Consider the following 16,342-nt stretch of genomic DNA (forward strand, 5'->3'; position numbering starts at 1 on the left):
GCTCAACAGCTCTAAAAGTCCAACTTTTTAATGTGAATTTAGTGGTGGTAGAAGGTGCTGAATTGTCAGAACAGGAGCCAGGAGATCTCTTTAGTCCCAGAACTGTCAGGAGAGTAGCAGGCCAGTAACTAGAATATCTAACAGACTGTAAGCTCTTGGGAGCAGGTTTGGTATTTTCTCACTTTCTGTAAAGTGCTATATAAATACCAACTATGGCCACACCTTGCTCTGAAGATGTTGGGGAATTCTGCCCCCCTTCAATCTAGCAAGAGAGGCGGGAGGGAAGGGAGTCTGGGCACAAAGGCTAGACCCGCATCTAAATCTGTAGCTTCCAAGGGTGTAGCATTCAGGGTGCTAGCAGTTATGGGTATGCCTTCACTGCAGTGTTTACCTAGGTCTGGGCACCTGGATGTGGGTTCCTGAGTTACCCATGGCTGCCTGAGAGCATCCAACTACAATGCTGTGCTCGGATCAGACCTGTGTAGCCATGCAGGTGCTAGGATTTCTGGAGCCTCATCCCAGGGGTCAGCCCAAGTTTGGAAGCTGGTCTGAATCTGAATTTGCCTGAAGCTCAAGGGAAGAATAATTCCCTCCACTGCAGGAATCTGGGTGAAATTCTGACCTGTGTTATGCAGGCGGTCAGACTAATGGTCCATTCAGTCCTTACTATCTATGGATCTATAAGCAGAAGTACAATTCCATGCTGCAGAATGGCCTGGAATTCAGCACTGGGGGAAGTTAGCAAGAGTAGGACCTGTTCTGGATGAACAAAGCTATGTTCTCACTAGACACTGGAGACGCTGTCAGACATCTGCAGTCTCCAAACTATTTGGAGATGTAAGATTGATCAGCTCCTTGGCACTGATCACATCTATCTCCCTGTTCCCCATGCCCTTGTGATCAAAATGGCAGTTACATTTACAGTGTGAGGAGGAGGGGTATAAACCCTCTGACCAAACATTATTTTCTAACCAGCAGAAGACAGGATTATATTGTGAGAGAGCAGGAATGGTGGAGTGTGAGCTCTGAGAGGCATGATCTGCATCTTCTGGTATGTTTGCACAGAACCTAGAAATCTTCATAAAATCTAAAGATTAGAGCTGGTCAAAACCTATCCGTTGAATATTTTTAAACAGAAAATGGCCTTTTTCTTAAATGAAAACTTCCATAGAAAATATGTTCCCTTTTGAAAGGTCAGTGTTTCATCATAAACCTAAGAAACAAATGGGTCCTTTTATTTCTCCCTGTTTCTTTGCTTTTCCTCCTCTGTCAGCTGCAAAAAAGGAAAAAGTAGGGGAGGCAGCAGGAGGAAAAACTAAAGTCAATGTTTTTTGGTTGAAAAAATGGAAGAAAAGTTGCAGGATTTTTTTTTTTGGCAGGGGGGACGACAAATCTTTCTAAACTTCCCATGAAAAATAAATGGCCTCTTCCTACCAGTTCAGTTAAGATAGGAAACACTTCAGCTGGGACTAGCCAGTACTCATGACTACTTACTCCAAATGCTGTTAGCTGGCCCATGGAGGGCTCTTGCAGTCCCTTTCTCCCAGACACACAATCCTTTAACCAGCCCTCCCTTCTCCCTCCTCCTTGGTAAGGAGCTGAAATATTCCAGCTCCCCTTCTCTTCCCTGAGCCTTTTGCTTCCTCAGCAACTCATGCATCAGAAACACCACATTCCAAGAGGAGGATGATCTGTTCTCACCTGCCCTGAAGGTGGGGGCAGATGCCGTAGATAGTGGTGGCCCCAGGCCAGTGCCTGGATCAACCTGTTACGCATGGCTGGTGATGCACATTTGCTGTCCCAGTCACTTCAGTTCCACATGGGCTGAAGGTGCCATACGAGTCCATCTCTGGGTATTGCTGGGAACAGCGTTCTTGCTTTTCACTCGTTTGTATTACGCTAGCGGTCAGAGCCCCCTTGCGCTGGGCGCTCTTTCATGCAGTCCACCTCTTGTCTAATGTCACCACTTCTTCCCCTTTACTAAACTCCGGGATATGAGCTCAGTGCCCACCACCCTTGGCCTCTCCTCTCTTACCAGTTGCTGAATCAGTCCAGCTGCCATCAGGGTACCACTATGGAGCTGGTCTCTGAGATTATGCCAATGAAAATGCAATTGTCCTCACCCACACAGCAAGAACGACTCTCTTCCTGGCTGGAGAGCACGTGGATGGCACCTGCCACCTAAGGAGCTATTGCTGCAGAGAATTAAGCAGGGGGAGAAGACAAGCTCCTCTTCACTGTCATGTTTGGTTCTTTCACTCCCAGTTTTTAGCAAAGCCAGAAAGTGGCTACTAAATCCATGTTGGGTGAGGGCCCTTTGAAGGCTGGACTGCACTGAAAGCTTCCCTGTACCTGAGAAGCAGCTGACACTGATTCAGTCTTAGCATCACTGTAATGTTAAAGAGCCACATGTGCCTTCTGGAAAACCTCACATTCTCCACTTCCCTGGTCACTCTTGCTCTCGTTTCTGTCCACTTATTTCTGAGGGAACTCACAAGGAAGGAGACTAGGACTAGAAGACTGACTGGCTCCTGTTGCTTTATCCCTACAAGAGTTCTCTCTGACCTCATACTTGAGTTGTCACAGAGATGATTGACAGAGGTTTACCTATTTCAAAGTTCCCTTGTTCCTGATGATTCCTTTTTGAAAGAGCAAAGCTCCTGTCTTGATTCAAATATCCCAGAAAATAAACTAGCCCAGAGCCATTCAGACAGCAGAGTGTAAAGGAGAGGCATTCCATCTGTCTCCTGGTATAAAAGCTACCCTCTAGTGAAGTGACTGACCGCTCAAGAGCAGGATTCAAGCTGCAATTTTCAAAGGACCCATTGAAATGTTGTGGGTGCCTAAACCCCGTGGGTTCCTTTGACAAGCCCAGCCCAAGAATGTAGTGGGTTAAATTGCTCTTCCTGTTCTCTGACGTGGGCATCTCTACCATGATACCCCAGAGCTGGCGCTGCTTTTTTGCTGCTTAAGGGGGTTATTTTTTTTTTTGTCTGAGCTGAGAGGTTTTTGCAAACACAGTGGTGTGTTGGCCAAAAAGACTTTCAAACGCTTTGGGGGCTCTGGGGCAGGGAGGGGACTCTATGGTTGAAATGCAATTTGGAGAGGGTTTCATCTCACTTCAGGCAGAATCTGCGGATGCTGGGGTCGCGATGGGGCATTACAAACCCCTAAAACACACCTGAGGCCAGATTTTCAAGCGCTCTACCCCCGCCCCCACCGGTGAGAGCAATAAGGAATTTCCCCACCTTTCTCCAGGGGAGCGGAGACTCTGCCCAGAGCTGCAGTACGAAAAGCCGCGATGCCATGTTCGCTTCACTTTGCTTTCCTAAAAAACCTGGTTCTGGCAAGTCCAAAGCGCAGAGGACTTAGGCCCTCGCTAACACGCTCTGATTCTTAATACGAGCCACCTGTCCGACCCAAGGCTGGGTCAGCTGCATTCACAGATCTGTCAGAGCCGGGGATTGGCAAAACCTGAGACGGCTCATTGAACTTCGCTGGCTAAGGGCGTGACCCGAGAGGAGCTGAACCAGTCCTGGCTCCCACTGGCTTCACCACCGCTCCCGCTCAGGTCCTAATACCGTTACCCTGAGCAAGGGGCTTCAGTCCCCGGTCTCAAGGACATTGATGAGACGAAGAACAGACCTGCCCCGGAGTGCAGCCAAGGCGGGGGCTTCTGAAGGGAAACTGGGTTTGAGCTCGGTCTGGCTGGGCTCTTCCTTGAAGCCGACCCTGAAAGGCGGTGTGTGGAGCAGCGGGGAGACTGAAGCCCCAGAGGTCCGTATCCGCGGCACCAGAGGCCCTCGGATGAGCCGAAAGCTCCGATCCGGAAAGCCCCCAGGTGAGCCTTCTCCAAAGGACACCCGCGTGCGCTACCGACCCGCCTCTCGGCCGCTGCAGAATTCAGCCATGAGCCGCCCTCCCCTGGCCAGGTTGGATGTCTGGCTGGGGAAGTCGACCCCCCCCCCCGGCCTTGTATGTTTTCCCCACCCTATTTCTGTCGGCGATCTGGGTTCGTAGCAAAACAAAAGCGAGCGTCTAGTCAGCTGCCTTCTCCTTTTCTTAACTTGTAGCAGCCCAAAGGAGGAAAACTGCAACCCCCCTTCCCTGATCTGAAATGGAGGCAGCTAGGGACCCGCGGTCGCGGGCCAGGAGACATCAGGGAGGGTGTTCTGGAGATGGGGGGCGCAACGGGCGCCTCCACGGCGTGTCTGAAGAGAGAATTGCGGCTTTGCCCCCATGTCTGTGCGGATCCAAGCCCTCCCCGCTGCAGGCCAGTGGTCGGGGGGGGGAGTTTCTCGCCGCCCTGTGCAGGCTGCAACAGGGACCTGCCCGCCGGCTCCTGGCTCGCCTGGGTAATGAGGCGCTTGGCGTGGCTGCGGGGGGCGCTGCGGTTTTGGTTTGGGGACCTTCTCCCGTTCAAGCTTCCCGTCGGGAAACAGGACCTGTTTTCATGCCTCAACCCTCTCCCAGCTCCAGGCCCGATCCTGCGGTTTTTACTCGGGCCTCCTTGCCGGAGTACGATCCTGCCGGAATCGGGCTCCGGCTGGTTTCTCGGTATATTGGCTTGAGCTGGGAGGCTGGAGTCAGATCTGGATATTAAGGGGGGGGGGGTGAGAGGGTTTCCCAGCAGGGCAGCACAGAGCGAGCTGCACAAACACCCTCTTCGGGGACTAAACACGCCGCGGGCCCGAGGCCGAGAGAGGTTCGCGCCGCGCTCCCCTGTAAATCAGCCGCATGTGCCCCAAGGGGCAGCGGGGCCGCCGGCAGCGCGCGGCTCTTGGCTCGGGGGTTTTCCGCCTTCGAAGTGAAGTCCGGTGTGCGAAAACCGGCTTTCTCCGTGGTGTCCAGGGGCCCCGCGCTATAGATCGCAGCTTGGGCTACCAAGCTCTCAAGGTGGCTGACTCGCGGCGGCATGGGACCAGCTCCTCCTTGGTCCTGCTGCAGCGGCCCCCCAGCTGGAGTCATTCAGGGGGCTTTGATTTAATTCCAAAGTAGGAGAAATAAGAGCGCCCTGAAATTAAAACTATCCTGGGGTAGGAGGCTCAAGCCCTGTTTGTACCAAAGCTGCATTAACAAGAACAAGCGTAAACTTTTGCTTTCGCCATGAGACGGCACCCTAACCAACTGGCAAAACGAGCAGCTTGCCTGGAGTATTCCTCCCCCCCCCCCCCCGGGAATGTGTCTAAGGGCAGAGGGGGGCTTTTCCCAGGGCAGTTTTGCTAGGCGAAGGGGGGTTGTACTGGGGCCAGGGTCCCCTCGGCTCCTGAACCCAGCGCCTCTGCGGGGAGCGCCGGGGCTGGCGGCAGCCGGGGCGAGCGGAGCCGCAGCTAGCTCGCCCTGCGCCCTCGGGGCTGGCGCTCACGCGAGGGGAAGGGGTGCAGGGCAGGGCCAGCCCCCCGGGCCAGGATACGTGGGGTCCTAGGGCCTCTCTGTCTTCACTTATTGTCACGCTGCCTTCGACTGGCTGGAACCCGCCCCAGCGACCTCCCTGCTCCGGCAGCTCCTGTCCCGCGCACGGATCCGGCCTGGGGGGGACGGGATCCCCCCTGCTCGGGCACGCGCTCGCTCTGGTGTTTGAGCTTTGGGCCAAGGGTATGTCCCCCCCCCCCCAGTTAGCTACAAACCCGCTGGGGGGTTAGCAGGGCAGTAACTTCTCTCAGCCCAGCCAGCCCGGGCGTAGCGCTGCCCGGCCCCGGCCCTGTCCTCCCTCTGCCGTTCCCACCCTCGCTGCGCCCTGCGCGCAGCTCCGCGGACCCCCCCCCCCGCCCCTCTACCGCGGACCCCCCGGGGACCAGCCGGGGCCCGAGGCAGCAGCTGTCAGCGCGCGCTGGCTGCGGGCGGGAGCCCGGTCGCCCCTTCGGCTCTCGGGGCTGGGTCCTGTCCGGGCAGGGGGCGAAGCGGAGCGCTCCCCAGCCAGCCTGCTGGGGCTGCAGCGGGGCCCGGCCCGGAGGGGCTGCGGGCTCCAGCTCCCCCAAACCCGCCCCCCCCATCACTTACCACCACGACGAGTCCACTCCGGGCGTGAGCGTCAGCAGCACCAACACCACGGCGAAGCAGAGCCGGGAGCTGGCATTCGTGCCCTCGGCGGGGGCCGCCGTCCGCGGGAGCTGGCTGCAGGCGGGGGCCCGGGGGGCCCAAGGAATCCTAGCAGCGCCTGCCCCGCGGCTTAGGCTCAGCATCGCTTCCCCAGGGCGGCTCTCGAGACAGAGAAAGAACGGGGGCAAGTTTTATCCAGCTTCCCTCGGGGCGCGGGACGGGGCGGCCCCCCTCACTCCTCCGGGGCAGCCAGGCTCCGCCTCGTCCGTGGGGCCGAGCGCGGCTTGGCAGGTCCCCCTCTCCGCGGCTGCGTGGGGAGCGGGAAGCAGGCGAGGGCAGGAGGGCTGCTCCATGCGCCCGGGCGCACCGGCTGGCTTGGGGACGCGCCGCCCGCGGGGGGCACCTGCAGCCGGGCTAAGCCCCCAGCGCGGGCCGGCTCCCGAGCGGGGAAGGGGCGGATTCCATGGAGCTGCTGGCGCGGGGGCTGCGGACACACTGGGGCTGCGGGCGTGGGGGCAGCCTAGAAATATTGACAGCTCCAGCGCGCTCCGGGCTCTCATTGGGCAGAGTCAGCGGGGCTGGAGCCGGCCCTGCGCTCCCCTCTCCCCAGGGGCGCCTTGGCCACCCCCCGCAGGCTGCGGGTCCCGGCCCCCCAGGCACCAGCCCACCTGCTGCCCGGCGAGAGGGGGACGGGGTCCTGGAGACACTGCTCGGCTCCCGGAGCTGGGCTGGGCTCCGAGCGCCTCAGGGAGCGGCCGGCTCCGGGCTGGGAACAGCTCTGCCAAAGGGTGGGGGGGCACTGTCCCTTCCCCAGGCGGGGGCCAGCGAGCAGGGGCTGGGCTGGGCTGGGGGCGGAGCAGGAGCGTTTCCTTGTAACGGAGCCCCCAGCTCTTCCTGGGGCTGTCCCGGGGCATGGTGCGCGTCCTGCCCCGGACACTGCGCCTAGGGGGGACCGGCGGGACCCTGACTGCCAACAAGCCAGTACTTTCCGGAAGGGGGGAACCACTGAAAGCTCAGCCCCGGTGGGGCAGACTTGCCTCTGGCCAGTGACCCCCTGCGGGCCATGGGGTCCCCACTCCTGCCTGGCGGGACAGGACTTCCAGCCACTCACTCGCCCTCTAGCTCACCTCGGCCTCCCTCCGCCGAAACTCTGAGCCCCGCACGCCTATGAGGACGGGCTTATTTTAATGCTTCTCTCTTGTGGAGACGGTCAGATAAGGGTCACTGATTTCCCCCGGGCCCAGAGACGCTACTGCCCAGGTATGGACACCCCCCCCCCCCCCGCTACTGGGGCGATCTGGAGGGCGAGAGAAACCAGAGCAGCTGGGGGATGATTCTGCGAACTCCCCCCTGTGTGAGTCACTAACCAGCAATGCCCAGATTCCCGAAAGTGAGGAGTGACTTGGGGAGCCCAGTGTGAGACTCTGACAATTAGGCTCCTTTAAGGCGTTTCACCCTCACCCCCAAATCACTTGCATCTTGCAGATCTGGGTCCAAGTCCCAAAGTGTTAATTCCAACCCGTAGCAAAAACAGTTACAAATGCCGGCTTCTCTACGGGGGGGGGATCCTCAGGTGGCTTCCTGTCTGTCCTGTTTTTGTGCCAATTCTGGCTCTGCTCAGAGGGGAGAGGAGCAGTGTGTGTGTCGTTGGTTTGATGTGCACAGGGAGAGCGAGGGAGATTCTGAGCACATTGCCTGGAAAAAAAGAGACCCCATTAACCTTTGGCTTTTTTAGGATTTCCTTTCAAGTTCTCAGAGAAGGCTGTGGGAGAGGGACAGGTCTGCTCCCAGGCCTTGGCCATTGGGATGGTTGAAGCAACACTGGTGTTTGATTTCTCATAAGGAATGGTTTCGGGCAAAAATTCTGGGGTTCAGTGTATCTTTATAACCTCCCCTGACAACTTGTTTCCTGACTCCCAGCTAGAGAGTAATAAAAATGCTTCACACTTTGTCCCAGTGCCTTTCATCTTCAAAGCAGCCCTTTGCAAACATTAACAATTAATCCTTGCAGGGAGTTAAGCATTTGGCCCCAATCCTGTAAACACTGAAGGGTCTGCCTTAAGTCTCATTGCCTTCACTGGAACTACTCACAGGCTTAAAGTTAAGCATGTGCATAAATGTTGGCAGGGTCAGGGTCTTAGCTGACCAGCTTTACTGGTTTAAGCAGCGCTGGTCATTGTAGCAGAAATAGCCAGTTGCTGTGGGCAGAGTGATCCCTTTATGGTAGGAGAAATCCTTCCTAACCTTGCTGAGAAGAAGATGATGCCCTGAAGCATGAGATTAAGTTGCCCTTTTTAGGCTGCATAACTAAGAGTTCACCCCAGGCCAGGTTTCTATGTTTTACAATTTAGGATTTCTCTCCCACCCCTGCTTGGGTAAATTGCTGCTTTGGACAAAACGCTATTAAATCGATGTATTTGAGGGGAGGGCAGCATAACCGAATGGCTAGATCACTGGACTGGGACTGGAGACATGGGCTGTCTTCATGGCTCTGACCCTGGTGTGCTGTATGACCTTGGGCAAGTCACTTCCCATCTCTCCCACCCTGTGCTGTGTCTGAAGTGTGTGTGTGAGCTCTCCATGGCACTGCTGTCCATCTGTGCAGCACCCAGTGGCAAGGAGCCTTGCAGGGGCTACCGTAATGCAAATAATTGATCTGACTGTTAATACAATGAGAAATGCAGCGAATAGAACTTCCATGTTAAAATACTTCCTATTGCCTGAAGTTGCAAGCCCCCTGAGTGGTAGCTCAGTCAGAAATATTAACCAGGTGTCTAAGATCTGCTTGATGCAGGTTGTGCACGCCCACTGAAATCACTGGGACCTTGGCCCAGTGTGCATCGCTACAGCAGGGTTCGGACAGCCTTCCTTGGAAGTGCCGTATGCTGCCACTTTCCCAGACAAAAAGAAAAGGAGGACTTGTGGCACCTTAGAGAGTAACAAATTTATTTGAGCATGAGCTTTCGTGAGCTACAGCTCACTTCATCAGATGCTGTAGCTCACGAAAGCTGATGCTCAAATAAACTGGTTAGTCTCTAAGGTGCCACAAGTCCTCCCTTTTCTTTTTGCGAATACAGACTAACACGGCTGTTACTCTGAAACCTTTCCCAGACAGGATGCTGGTCTCCCTGGGCCAGGGCTCTGACCCAGTCTGGCCAGCCCTGTGTTCCTACAATGGGGTCAGGCGCAGCAGGGCTGCTGTGTGCCCCCGGAGCTCAGACGTCCCTGCAGTGGCAAGGCTCCCCGCGGCAGAAGCAGGCCAACAGAAATCAGGAGCTGGGGGGAGCACAGACAGTTCTTGCGCTCACCACATGCTGAAATCCACCATGACTGCAGCACTTAACACTGACTGATGCTTAAGGTAACTTAAACACTTGTATTGCCAGCAGATGCTTGGCTTCTAGCGCAGGTCCTGATCCCTCAAGGCCCTTACTCACCTGAGTAATCCCCTGGAAGACTGGAGAACTGTGCATAGGAGCGAGGGCCTGAGCCTGCAGAATTTGTCTTCTCACTGTGGCTAATGCATCCATGTAGGCACCTGGGATCTGTTTTGTTAGTTGGGCTCACCTAGAGGAAGGACTGGGTAGGAAAACATCTTCGTGAACTGCCTGCCTGAGCGGAGAGCTCGGGGATCTGACTCATGATTTCTGAACGCTTTGGGGTTGATCTCCTCGGCTTTCCTGTGCAGGGATCAGGATCCAGGCAATTGGCTTTCTTCTTTTAATGGAAAGGATTTCAAGGAGAGTCCCCATGGTATTCCATTTCCCCAGCATCACCTCCTTTCAGAGCCGTCTGACTCCACTCCACCTTGTAACATAAGCACAGAGGGAGAATTCCCCTAATTGGAATAGACAGGCTGGTGGGGATGAGCCGCCAGGTGCTATGCATGGTCTCGGGGCTCTGTGATAAAGTTAACCCAACCCTCAAACTTCTGGGTCTTGTTTTTCATTCCTATTAAATATCTCGGATATAAACTCCTGAGGAAGCAGGAATAAGCGGGTCTAAGGTAAGCACTTTGGAAGTCAGACCTCTCAGACAGCAACCAAATGGGTGAAGACTATGGTGAGGCAGTCGTGTAAGGTGAGCGGTACCATTTGATGGTTTCAGTATCGCCATCCTGAGTGTTCAAAAATGATGAGTCAGGCCCCTGGATTCATGGGAATTTAAAGAATGATGAATGCTGGGTTCTTTTGATCTGCCTGCTGGGGTTTTAAGCCGTCAGGATTCACATTTCTCAAGCTTTTCTCTTGCATCAGGAGAAACTTACTTTCCATTTTAAATGAAAGCTGAGATTGTCCTGTAACAACAGAACTAGAGCCTTAGGAAAAACACCAAATATCTTGAGACCTATGATCAAGTTGTGATAGTTGGCAAGACTTCATGAAGATGTGTACTGTTTCTTTAAATCTACAACAGAAATCCAGGCAGGAATTGGGGGCTGGAGGAGGTACTGGAAGTAGAGATGGACAGAAGGCTTAGGGATAACGCTGGTTTTTTTTTATTCTAGTAAAGTTCCTTATTCAGTGTTAGAAGAAAATGGCTCTTTCTGTGACTCCTTAGCACTGTCACATGACAGCACCCAAAATTGGACATCCCAGAGACCATATACCCCCAGGACTGAGATGACATCCTAGCTCGCTGGAGTCAGTGGCAAAACTCCCTTTAACTTCAGTGGGGGCCGGGATTTCACCCTTGCCATTTAGGGCAAGGAGAGCAGGCAGCCCAGTTCCTGCTGCAAGCCTCTTTAGAAGATTGTCGTCTTCTAATCACAGGGCAGGTGGCTGTCGGGGGCTCAGCCAGAGCCTCTCCCTTCCCAAAGCAGGGCAAGGAAATGGGAGAAATGCCACTTTCTGAGGTTCAGTGGGCAGCCCACAGAGCAGCTCATCTTGCTGCTCCGTGCTTGGGAGCACAAGGGTGGTAACCCTACCCTTCACTGGGAACCTTCACTCTCTCAACTCTGATCAGGCCCTGTTTGTCCCTGTAACTCTCTGCCTTGTGGTCCCTCCATCTCCCCAGTCACCAAATTTTGCATCGCAACTTCCCTCCGCTCAATACGGTTGTGCTGGATTTACCATCATGGCCTCAGTCAGACTTGCTTCTGTTGGCCCAAACACACTGGGGCATGGCGTTGGCTCAATTGACTGTGGAGCGATGACACCACACCAGCTGAGGATCTGCCCCTCTGCTGCATACTGGTTCAAAACCACACACCTTATCACAATAAAACTCTTGTCCGGCAACTCACAAAGGCTGATCTTACCTTGAAGAGCTGGCTCTTTGTCATGGACCCTAGCTGGCTTGTCCTTCCCTGGTGTTGGATGCCAGCAGGTATCTAGACTAGCGAGGAGCAGGTTTCCTCTGAGTGGCTTTTCAGGCACTTTCAGTGGTGCCTAATTGCTTTCATGGGACTGCAAACCTCAGTATCTGCTGGAGTCCTGGGATCTTTTGCCGCCTTCGCTTTGCCAAAGTCTCCAGCCAGAGCCACCCCCAGGCGCTCTCTGCTCTTTCCTTCATACTACAATTGTTAGATTAAATAATGACTTCACTGGCCTAAGAAACTGAGACCAGAGACATATGCCAGTTTTTAATCCAATTAGACTTCTCAAAATTACAGTGACAGAAAGCAAGTGCCAGCGGGACTTGGTCCTTTTGTCTGCGACCCAACTGAAATATTGCATTACATCTTATTTATAAAGCTATCCCACTGGGAACAAAAGATTTGAAATATCTATATATAGACGATTGTTGGAGCCTGTGGATTTGTTTAGAAGCCTCCTCATAGCGTATAGTGTGCTATGATCTCACGGCTGCTTCTGCGACCAGCGAACACTGAGGGCTGCTAGCAGAACACACTGTATTCCATTCGCTTCAGCCTAATACAATAGCCTGGGGCACACTCTCTAGTTGGTAATATTTCCCACGGGGGGGCATGTTTCTGCTTTAGGCTGTTACCATGAAGTGTAACTTTCTTCAGTGCCGGAACTTGCGTATTGAATTTTCATTCATGGCTCTGAATTTTTATTTATTTTTTGCTGGAAGGGTTATAAAACCAGCCAAGATGCAGGCCCCCTGAGTCTTGTGCTTTCCCATCAATAATTGCTGGGAAATAATAACCAACCATTCCTATTTCATGATGCTTTCCCACTGTAAACAGGCTGATATTCACTCAAATTATGAGATCAGAAAATGATCCTGTCCCAAATTGGGATGAAAGGTCAAAATCTTGAAAATTTTCGTGAACCCAAAATATAAAAAACAACACACAGTTTGGGTCAATTAGAACATTGCATGTTGATTTTGAAACATTTTATTTTGATTGTGACCATTTAAAAACATTAAAAATACTGTAAACTGTGACTTAAATGTTGAAACAAAGTTGTTTTGAACCAGAAAACTAGATTGTTTTTTACATGTTGAGAAATGTTTTGACTATTTTTAAACTTTTTTCAAAATTTATTTTTAAAGTCATTGAAACGGACCCTTTCCAGGGAAAACTTTCGATTTTGATGAATTGGCATTTTCTAATGGAAAAAATATAGATTCCAAGGCCAGAAGGGATCATTTTGTGTGATCTCTGGTAACACAGGCCAGAGACCTCTCCCAAAATAATTCCTACAGTCTTGATTTAAAAATTGCTAGTGATGGCAAATCCATCATGACCTCTTGAAAATTGTTCCGATAGTTCCCATCAGCTATTCCTCTTTTCTTCCTCTTGCTTCATCCCACTTCCAACCCCACACCCCGTCACACACAGAGCTTTCTATGCCCCCCGAAAGAGAGGAGCCAGATACTCTAAGGGCACATCTACACTAGAAGTCCTACCGCGGCCCAGCTGTGCCGTGAAGCTATGCCGTGGTAGTGCAGACACTTACTACAGCAATGGTAGGTGTTTTCCATCCCTGTAGCAAATTTGCCCTCTTGAGAGGTGGTAGTTGGATTGATTTCGCTGCATCTACAGTGGGGGTTAGGCCAATGTGATGTCACACAGGGCATGGAAGTTTTTACAGCCCGGTGGAATGTAGCTAGGAGGACCCAAGTTGTAGATGTAAACCAGGCCTAAGAAGGCTGCAAGGGCCTGCACTATTGCCAATCTATTCTATGTGGGAGGAGCCCAGATACTATGGTGATGGGTGGCTGTACCCCACCCTAGGATGGATGAAGAGCTGGGAGCTATGTTCTTTTGGTGGTGATAATAGTGCTGTCACAATGGACACCTAGGGCTCTGGTCTTTGTTCTTTTTCAGCAAAGGAAGAGAAGAAATGACAAGTATCGTGCTTTAAAGCACATTCGTTTCCAGTTGGTAAGAATACAAATGGGCAGCCCCATCACTTGGGTCTACGGATGGGACCTCCACTGGGCAAACTTAGAACCTGCCCGAAAATTGGTCAGGATTGGAATGATTGAGGTTCTGGATTTGTAATGGAGCGACTGGCTGAGGCTCTGGGTGGACAGTGGAGATAAGAGCGCTCTTAGAGTGGGGAGGGGACGTTCTTTGTGCTTTGACTTCCATTTGGCTCTCATAAAAAGCAAGGTAAGGGTGTGTGTGTGATTTAATTTAGTCCTTGAGAAAGAATTGGAGCTGCACCCCCAAGGCCAGATTTAACAGTGCACAGCACCCATAGTCAGTGTCAGATTTTTTCAAGAGCTCAGCTTCCAAATTGCACCCATTATGCTGAAATCTTTGGGAAACATAGCTCCTTATTTTAGTGACTGATGGAAGTGGAGTCCTCTTGAAAATCTGTCCCTAGGTTCTGATCTACAGTACAGGGAAAGACTCCCGTTGACTTCACGGGGGGTTGAATCAGGCTTGTATTTGTTAGACTGTATTTAAGAATAAATCTCGGTGGGGTTTAAGTGGCTCAAAGTGGCTGAAGATTTCACAAGGAGAGGGAGCCCAAGTCTTGCTCTACAAACTGCTGCATGCCGGGGCCTGCTTGGCTCTGGCCGGAAGAGTGTGTATTTGATCTTTCATTCAAATTAGCAGCGTGCACAGAATGTGTGTGTGTTTTATACACATGAGCTGCTGTGCGTAAATAAACAAGGCTCTGCTTTCAAAGGCTTTCATGGTTCATTAACTTCAAAGGAACAAACTATTTTCTTAACAGGTCAGTCACTCTGGAAACTCTCATTCCCTTGGTGTTGAAGGTGGCTATTGGCTCTCGCCGGGTCTTGGCACTGGCCTGGTGTGGCTGCTGTTGTGTCTGTTAGTAGTAACCCTTTGCTTTGTCAGCATGCCTCTGATCCGGGGGCTGCAGTGTGTGTGTGTGTGCGCACACACACCCACCCACCCCCACCCCCACACAGTTGGCTTTATCATTGATTTTGATTTTTTTTTTTGAGGTTTGGAAAAGGAGGAAAAGAGCATGAGGAAATTAAAAAAAAAAAAAAGTTTGTAGACATTGTTTCCAGAGAACTGATGGTGGGTGGCATCCAGCCCGCAAAGGACCGTGCCGTAGCATACCTGTTTGGAGGGCTGGTTTGTGACGTCTCAGACTTCTTAGTAGGGTTGAGTGGGAAACAGTTTTCCCAACCCATGAAAGCTTTTGAGATTTCAAAAACGATTCCCATCCTGAGTTGTGATTAAAAAATCCATCTCAAATTTCAAGAAACAAAATGTTTTGTCAATTTAAAAATGTTTCCATTTTGGTCATTTTAATATTTTTTTTTACTATAGTTAGTTTAAATTCTAAATAAAGTTGTTCTGAATTGAAAAACTGGCATTTTTTTTATTTTGAAAAGTTTCAGAATGTTTCATTTAGATAACTTGCAAATTTTTTTCAATTTTTTTTAGTTGTGAAATTCAGATCGTCTCTCGCAAAAAAGTTTTGGTCTTGATAAATTGGCATTTTCCAATTAAATGTTTTGTCAGAAAATTCCTGACCAGCTCTACTTGTTGGTGGCAGTAGAGAGAGGGGTAGGGCTTATGGATAAGACACTGCCTGGGACCCAAAAGATTTGGGCTCCATGCCTGGCTCTGACAGACTTCCTGGGCATGTCACTTAATCTCTCTAGGCCTCAGTAAAATGGGGACAGCAATCCTTCCTGCCTCTGTCCTGGCTCTTTGGGGTAGGGCCTGTCTCTCACTATGTGTTTGTACAGCGCCCAGCACAATAGAGCCAAAACCTGGACTGGGGCTATAAGTGCTACTGTAATACACACAATAAGTGAGTGTGAGGCAAACCTATGGTTTTGGTTAAATGTAAAACTTTCTGGTTTCAGCCCCCAGAACAAGAGAATCTTGTCACATTCAGCCCCTTGGCAAAGCAAAGCTGGAGGAAAACGTGCATGAACTCCTGTGAATGGGAACTCCCGTGTTATCTGGAGCTATAACACTAACCTTTGATGTAGAAGCTTCTAACCCTGTAAGCTGTAATTCTAGGGTATGTAGGGGCTCAGATTTGTACCCTGAGCTAGATCAATAATGTAACAGGGAAAGAGAGCTCTTGGGGAGCCTGTTCACTGTGTTAAAACTTCCTTTTTAAAATAACTCTGAGCCTTGCATGGTCACAGCTGCTTGGAATCTCAAGAGGAAAATCGTTGTCCCAAAACAACCCCCAGCATCAGTCCTTCTGACCTCACACGAAACCTGTTTTCTGAGGAGACGCAGCTGCTTATAAATAGACCATTTATTAACAGCTTATTTTGGAACAGGACGTTAAAGTGACACTGATAGTCGAGCCTGATCCTCTGTAGGCAACATGACCAAGGAACTCTGTCACCAAGCGGGCAGGGAGGATAGTTCTCTGCAGAAAGCCTTGTGTGCGGCGCGTCTGAGCAAAGGAGGTATGTCTCCAGGACCTGCCAAAGGTTTTTCGTAGGAAGCTGAACTGTTCTTGGTTAGATGGGATTCCGACAAGACTCTAAAGGTGCCATTTGTTGTTTTATAGCAGTGAGGGAGTGGGCCTTAAACCTCCCCATGCTGGGACCTCCCCACTGTCTACATGGGATCTAGCTACAATCATCCCTGTCCCAGTTAGCAATAGGCGAAGGGCAGGGTGGTCACAACCCCCGAGGACTGTTTGTGATACCATGATGGGTCACGGCCCCCTGGCTGACCACCCGTACCCTAAGGCCCTGATTCTGCACTCAGACCCATGCCTGGCAACAGGACTCCTTGTGGAGTTGACAGCAGGACTGAAGCCTATCATAGATGCTGCTTTCCTCTCAGTTCTAGGCCATTTTCCACCCCCAAGTGAATGGCAATAGCCCATTTGATAACCCTCTTCTGGTTTTTATACAGCCCTTGCTCACTGTAGCATCTGACAGCCTCCATAATAGGGGTATGTACCTATGTGACATGGGT

The 16,342-nt window shown here is 51.8% G+C and overlaps 1 protein-coding gene and 1 long non-coding RNA gene across 2 annotated transcripts in view; one reads left to right on the top strand and one right to left on the bottom strand.

Annotated features, from left to right (window-relative positions):
* Window positions 1–6,366, bottom strand: part of WNT2B (Wnt family member 2B) — a 42,220-nt gene extending 35,854 nt beyond the window's left edge. The window contains exon 1 of the mRNA XM_074936257.1: window positions 6,001–6,366. Within this exon, the coding sequence (XP_074792358.1) occupies window positions 6,001–6,182 (182 nt within the window). The 5' untranslated portion in view covers window positions 6,183–6,366. The remainder of the gene's footprint in view (window positions 1–6,000) is intronic.
* LOC141975689 (uncharacterized) overlaps window positions 3,560–16,342 on the top strand; it is a 111,837-nt gene continuing 99,054 nt past the window's right edge. The window contains exon 1 of the long non-coding RNA XR_012635992.1: window positions 3,560–3,841. This is a non-coding gene — a long non-coding RNA (uncharacterized LOC141975689). The remainder of the gene's footprint in view (window positions 3,842–16,342) is intronic.

The sequence above is a fragment of the Natator depressus genome, chromosome 21 (genome assembly GCF_965152275.1).
Source record: "Natator depressus isolate rNatDep1 chromosome 21, rNatDep2.hap1, whole genome shotgun sequence".
Classification (NCBI taxonomy): Eukaryota; Metazoa; Chordata; order Testudines; family Cheloniidae; genus Natator; species Natator depressus.